This window comes from Rosa rugosa, chromosome 5 (genome assembly GCF_958449725.1).
Source record: "Rosa rugosa chromosome 5, drRosRugo1.1, whole genome shotgun sequence".
NCBI lineage: Eukaryota > Viridiplantae > Streptophyta > Magnoliopsida > Rosales > Rosaceae > Rosa > Rosa rugosa.
The window spans coordinates 8,098,231-8,104,755 of record NC_084824.1 but is presented as its reverse complement, the minus strand read 5'-3'; the positions used below and the strand labels follow the sequence as shown (position 1 = coordinate 8,104,755).

The following is a 6,525-nucleotide window of genomic DNA, read 5'->3' as shown; positions in this document are numbered from 1 at the left end:
CATTCACTTCACAACTACCAGCCCTAGACACACGCACTGACTCCAAAACTTCACGGTCAGACTCAGACCCCGACTCTTTCTTTCCAAAACTCCACTGCGACTACCAGCCCGACCCCAACTCTCTCCGACACTGAAGCCCTCGACCCTAAATCCTCCGCCTCCGAAGCCCTCGACCTTAAATCCACTGCCTTCGAAGCCGTCAAGCCTTGAACCCCAACTCTCTGGTACCAATCCGAAGCCCTAAATCTGAGATTTGTCTTCGAATCTGGTAAGCCCTAAAATTTGGGGGTTTCTGGTTTCTCGTCTTCTCGTCCTCACTATGCACGAGTTTCGATTTCACAAATCACAAATCACGGTCTTGATTTCTGATTCTTCACTTTTGATTTCTGGTTTTGATTAACCGGAGGATTTCGGGTTCTTCACAAATCACAAATGACACTTTTGATTTCGGGTTCTTCACTTTTTATTTCAGAGTTTTGATCAACTGGAAGGTTTCGGGTTCTTCACTTTTGGGAAGATGGAGTATTGTGGTGGAGATGTTCTCAGCTCCGCCCCCGATATGTAAGAAGCAGAAGTATGGGAAATGGAGGAAGGTTTCACTTTGCTATATTCCATAGGTTTCTTCGTAACACTGTAAGTTATGGTTTTCTCTATAGACTTGATCAGGCTTTGATTTTCCTCTATTTCTATTTGAAGAGATCTTTATGATAATTCTGTTGTTATCACTAGGTGTACTCTACAACGTTGCCGTATGTCTTGGTAGACTTGCTTGCATCAAAGTATTTCAAGTATATTGATGTCCGGTAAGGTCACCTTGTTGTTAGGACTGATAAATCTGAAATCAGATTGCTTCATTTAGTTCTTTGTCAGGTATTGAAAATGTAATTCATTAAATGTTTTGGTTTTTCGCTTCTCTTTATCAAATGAGCTTCGGGTCTTTTGGCCTTCAATCTGTAAATTGTTTACACGATGGTACCTGGAACAAACCTTGGTCTCTGTAGCGAAGCTCCATAGATGTAGTGTTGGTCTCTGCAGCAGTAGCTTCAAATTCTACTGGTACAGATGATGCCTAGGCATACAACAACATTGTTTGTTATGACAGCGTTAATCGTGTTCATTGTTATACTTGTGAAAGTAAGCTATATATTATTCAGATTGTTGGTTTCAGCATAGCTAGTATCTTACACTCTAGTTTTGGGATTATGTCAACTGACGGATTTACTTCTTGGACATTAGATATTTACTGCAGTAAGGTCATATTGTTAGTTTTTCCCCCCTTTTTTTTTATTTTTTTTATTTTTTTATTTGATCAATTATGCAATATGGAGTTCAGTTGGTTAGTGCTATAAAGTATGGTTATGCAGGGTGCTTCAAATTATCCAAACTCGTAGTCAGTATTAAACAATTAATTATACCAAAATGCTTCTGAATTAAGAGCTCCATTGATTGATATTTTGTTCTCCATTTGAAGTACTTAATTTGTTTATCTTTTAAATGAAATGTTCAATCATAAGAGGCGATATCTTATTGGTTCTTGAATCTTTGATTATTGGGAGGAAAGATCGGCTGGGGTGTGGGGGAAGAGGTTATAGGGATTTGCATGTTGGTTGGGTACGCCAAGTCATTAATATATGTTAATGTCAATGTGCAGACACTAATCTTATCCAGAAACAAGATTAAAGAGTGGCCAGGTGCAATTTTAAGCTCGCTTCGTAATCTTTTGTGTTTGAAGCTGGACAATAATCCACTAAGACAGGTGAATACATGCAACTGGTACGTACATTCATCTTTTCTTGTCTTGTTAATATATTAACCCTGATAAGAGATCAGAGGTTTAATGAGAAACAAACAAGGAATGTGGTCCATGAAAAATATTATTCTCAAGCTTCCAATATGACTGCTCTTGTGTTCCAAAAGCTTAACTTGTAAAGGAAGAGGGAAACAATTTATATGTAGCCTAAGAAATCTACTTATTGACTTGTAGATACCATCAGATGATGGATTCCAAGCAACCCCTATGCTTCAGATTCTGGATCTAAGTGGTAATGCAGCTTCGTCACTAGAGCACCCTATATTTTCTAGCTTACAGTATCTGCAAGAGCTTTATCTGAGGTTAGTGAACTTGTGACACACACTCACATAGAGAGTAGGTGTGCATGTGTATTAGCATCTGCTTGTAAATATTGGTTTTCAATAATGTCTATGCTTTTTGCATATATCCACTGTTTCATCATTAGGCTAAGCTACATCTATTTCACTTGATAGACGAATGCAGCTACACGAAGTCCCATCAGATATCTTGAGTTTGCAGCAACTGCGGATCCTAGACTTCAGCCAAAATTCCTTGCAGTCGGTTCCAGTGGTACTATATTAATTGCTTGATTAAGAAACAGATATGCATTACCTTCGTAGCTTTAAACTTAAAAGACTTGTTAGGAGATGCGTGATTTTAAGAAATTGAATAGGAGTCATCTTTTTATGCCAAGGAATAGAAGCTATCTATTGTGTGCAAACTCATGCTCTTAGATTTTTTTGTTTTGGTCTAAAGAAGTGCTCCTAGATTGAGGCTGGCTTCCTCATGATAGGATAGGAATGTGTAGGTAAGAATATAATAACGATCTGCTTTCTGTTGTATATTTACAGTTCACAGTGCTCATTGTAGGTTATATTCAACGTTCTTAAATCATGTACTTCTCATTTATTCTTGTGCTAACTCAATTGCTATTCACATTTTATTGTCTTCTTAATAATGGCATGTAGGAGTTCAAAATTTTTACTTCACTCACTGAGCTAGGCCTATCTGACAACAACATATCAACACTTCCTCCAAAATTGGTCAGTATATGAGAACCTCTTGCTATTGAATTGATCTTATATGTTGAGACTTCAATGGGTTACAAAAATTAGCAGATTGATTCTATATTATAAAGAAAATAATCATAATTAGACTTATAAGTTCGGCTATATAAAAACAATGCCCACTCCATGAGGTTCCTGCCATTGCAGAATCTAGGGAGGTTCCTGCCACAGTTTCAGTGTCCTTAAATGGTGTTTTTCTAGTAGTGTAGCTTGTAATTTCTTTCATACTATTTTGCAAATATTGTAGTCATGTACTCTTAGCCTCTTTAAATTATTGTTTCAGGAATATTGTGCAGCAATGTGAATATTCAAATGTTAAAGCTACTGAACTGATTCTCCCACAGTTTGTGTTTTGAAAGATCACCTGCCTTCCAAAGTGGGGTTTGCATTAAGAGATGTAGATGCAAGTCTTTTTCTTTTTTCTTTTTCTGCAACTTCTTGCGTGTAGCAACTCATGTGTAGTGTGGCTTTTGATGTGGGAATATTGCATGCTGCCTCTTGAAATAAGTTGTTGTTTTTTGTTTGTGGTTGTAGATTATTCAATTGCAGAGAAGTTAATTTATTCTCTCAAGTCAATTTTTTAAAGGTTTCCTTCCCTTGGCTTGTTAATTAACATTACATCAGTGGTGGCAGAAGTAGAAGAAAGAAGAGAGGAGCAGGCATATTACATCAGTGGTGGCAGAAGTAGAAGAAAGAAAAGAGGGGCAGCAGGAGCAAGCATTAGTAGTGGGCGAAGTGGGCAAGCAATCATAAATAGTCTAATAATCACTGTATCCATTTCTAGCACACTTATGTTTTTGTCTCTGAGGCAATGTAAGACAATAAATTGTCACTGATTCATGACTTTGTGGAACAATGACTAATACGAATGTATATATCTTGGTGGATCCAATGTATTTTGAAGTTTAAAGTATGGGTTAAAGTACTGCTAGTTCATTTGATGGTTTGCATCAAATTTTATTTCCATTTGATCACTATTGTTCGTAAATGGATGTTTAAATGATCATACAACAGATTTCTCATACATCAGACAATGGTTTTTTGAAAAAATAAAGTCTTCTAATTAACTCTCACACAACAGAAAACACTAGAGCTCTGTTGTCTGAAAAGGTTAACAAACAACGGACTTAAACAAGTTCTGTTGTCTGAAGGCAGCACCGCAGCTGCTGCACAGCTGCGCATAGCATCTGCCGAGCCATCTGTCGAGTCATCTGTCGAGTATCACACAACACGTTTAACACATACACGTTGTCTGTGTGTTTCTCAGACAACTGTGTTCCACCGTTGTCTGAATTTTCATCAGACAGCGGCTCGGTCTACAACGGTGGCTCTCCATATCCCACAACGGTTTCCATCTGTCGTCTGATAATGTTTTTGGCATAGTGTATGTTTCAACGTTGAAGAGCATCTTCATCAACTCTGCTAACTGAGGAAATAAATATAGAGAACTAAAACTGCAGTTAAATGATAACTCCCACAGGTACTATGAAATAAATAGACATAAAGAAAGGGAAGAAGATCATGCCATGGATTCTTTTGGTAATCCACGAAAAGAAACTTTCAAATCCGCCAAGCTTGCACCAGACTGAGATTGGCCATTGAAAGCTTGACCTCCAGGATTGTTAGATGATGGCGGTGGCAGTATTCGTGTAGGTAAATACGAATACTGCAGAAATTGATTATCTGCAGAAATTGATTATCCCTAAATAAGCTACATGACACAAGTAGTAGCTAAATACCTTCTGCAGAAATTGATTATCTGTATCTTCTGGGATTTTCCACTTCCGTTTACGACGTTCAGGTTCATGAGTAGAGTAAGAACACTTGCTCCATGCAGTCAGGAACCCATGGCACCTGTACATGGCTCCAGAATAGTGAAGATGACTGGAACAGAGTGGGCAAGTACTAAGTGCTCCAAACATCATTCCATCAGCGCTGAACAAGAAGTATAGCAATAAAGAGTTCATGAGGTGAAAAACTTGGGATCCACATAAAGATAGATAGTGATCAACTGATAACAACTAATTACTTAATCAAGCATAAGTAAACACTCTCAAACAGAACTAGAAAAGAAAAGAAAAATTGAATAATAGTGAACTTAAGTACCTTTCCTATGATTTCACTTCATCATTGGAAGCAATAGCTGATCTATATCAAAATCACATGCCAACACAAAAAAATTAATTAATATTAAGCATTAACATCTAAAATGGACTAACCAACCATCAACAAAAGACTACAAGGACCAAAGTCCTAACTTACAAGTTGCACGAGAAGAAACAAGAAAATTGGGGAAATAAGAAACTAATAATACAAGTTACAACTGTCCTCAAATTGAATGACAAAGATCCTTACTCTATTTAAATTAAAGTCGAACTCCAAATGAGTTGCATAAATGACAATGCATTTACTAATTGCAATTCTAAGAACCTTGTGCTCAAAAACAATATTCATAAAATGATCAATGAAGACCTATAATTTGAATAAGGTGATTGAGACATAATAGGGCTCATTGTGTACCTTTCCACAAAGAAGAAACAAGCCGTCGTGGAGCTGCTATTGGTTCACCAAGCTTGTCTTTCAAACCACTCCCAGATTATTACTTTCATACAGGTTGCACAGAAGGAGGTTAATTCAAAATAAAGTAATAAAAAGTCATACCCTCGTATTTGTGTGTAAATCAACTAAGAAACCGTATGACTTCATATTACTAAGGTTATGCGGTAAGGGAAATCAAGTAAACACACCTTATTCAAGTTGCTTCCAGGTATACATGGCAGACATAAACAATTACATAAATTAAAGTCTAAGACTTGCTGGGAAGAACAGAGAAGACAAACCAATTTTGACAAAATCTAATCTTTAACATGATTACTCTAATTCAGAAGCGAAGCACAGAGACCCATTTCAAAATTGAGCTCAAGAAATATGCAATAAACTATGAATTTAAAATACTCACTTCAGAATCATCAATATCAATGCCAAAAATAAACATCCTACAAACAAACTCGAAGAAATTATTTGAGAAAAAAAAAAAAAAGCGAAGTTGGTACCTTTAGAGTAGAGATATATAAGCATAATCGAATAAGAACCAGCCTATTTTTCATAAGCACTTGAGAACAACAGAAGAAGGCTATTCAAGGAAGAAAAGCTATAGATCGAAGTCAGTGATGCGCGATGGGTGATTGAGAATCAGAGCACATCGATTCGGAGAGCGACTTACCTATTTTTGTACAGAAACTTACCCATTTATATCCTTCGGCTTTGAAACGAATTCTCAATTTGCTACAGCGAATAGGGCGAGTTTTGGGATTAGGGTTTCTGGGCATATGTTGAAGAAAAGTTGGAGCGGGTAATTGAAGCTGTGAGACAAAAGGAGTAGTAAGGAGATATCTGCTATAGATGAGGATTTCCGATTTGAGTGTTCGGTGTGCTTTGGGTCTGGGTTTTTGAGAGAGAGAGAGAGAGAGAGAGCTATGGCTAACTGAGATACTAAGGATTGAGAGAGCTGCTAGAGATCGTGGTGCAATAGAGATGGAGAGATTTGAACTGCTACAGATCGTGGTGCAATAGAGATGGAGAGATCTGATATTGGAACTGAGTGAGGAGAGAGAAGGGGTCGGGAGGAAAAGAAAGAGAGAGAGTTTTTCTCTTTGCTATTTGACT

At 37.3% G+C, this 6,525-nt stretch overlaps 1 protein-coding gene across 12 annotated transcripts; it reads left to right on the top strand.

The window, feature by feature from the left end:
- On the top strand, positions 1-3,800 carry LOC133709795 (plant intracellular Ras-group-related LRR protein 6-like). 12 transcript variants are annotated; one of them, XR_009846386.1, is made up of 8 exons: positions 4-268; positions 473-633; positions 730-803; positions 1,652-1,756; positions 1,985-2,112; positions 2,266-2,362; positions 2,761-2,835; positions 3,143-3,800. XR_009846386.1 is itself a non-coding variant. In XM_062135677.1 (8 exons), the coding sequence occupies exons 4-8, from the start codon at positions 1,765-1,767 to the stop codon at positions 3,161-3,163; spliced, it is 330 nt and encodes a 109-aa protein (XP_061991661.1). In that variant the 5' UTR covers positions 8-268; positions 473-633; positions 730-803; positions 1,652-1,764; the 3' UTR covers positions 3,164-3,800. The 12 variants fall into 12 exon arrangements, 7 of the variants coding, with proteins under 7 accessions (XP_061991661.1, XP_061991662.1, XP_061991658.1 ...); XM_062135677.1 differs by having other exon boundaries at positions 8-268; positions 1,652-1,773; XR_009846384.1 differs by having other exon boundaries at positions 1-268; positions 1,652-1,773; positions 2,266-2,835; positions 3,493-3,800.
- The last annotated feature ends 2,725 nt before the right edge of the window (positions 3,801-6,525 follow it).

What these genes read in the sequence shown, in the direction of transcription:
- LOC133709795 (XM_062135672.1), top strand. Translation starts at nt 1,601, where the DNA reads ATGTTGGTTGGGTACGCCAAGTCATTAATATATGTTAATGTCAATGTG. An exon ending in CCTTGCAGTCGGTTCCAGTG is followed by an intron (nt 2,363 to 2,760) that starts GTACTATATTAA and finishes AATGGCATGTAG; the next exon opens with GAGTTCAAAATTTTTACTTC. An exon ending in CAACACTTCCTCCAAAATTG is followed by an intron (nt 2,836 to 3,142) that starts GTCAGTATATGA and finishes TTATTGTTTCAG; the next exon opens with GAATATTGTGCAGCAATGTG.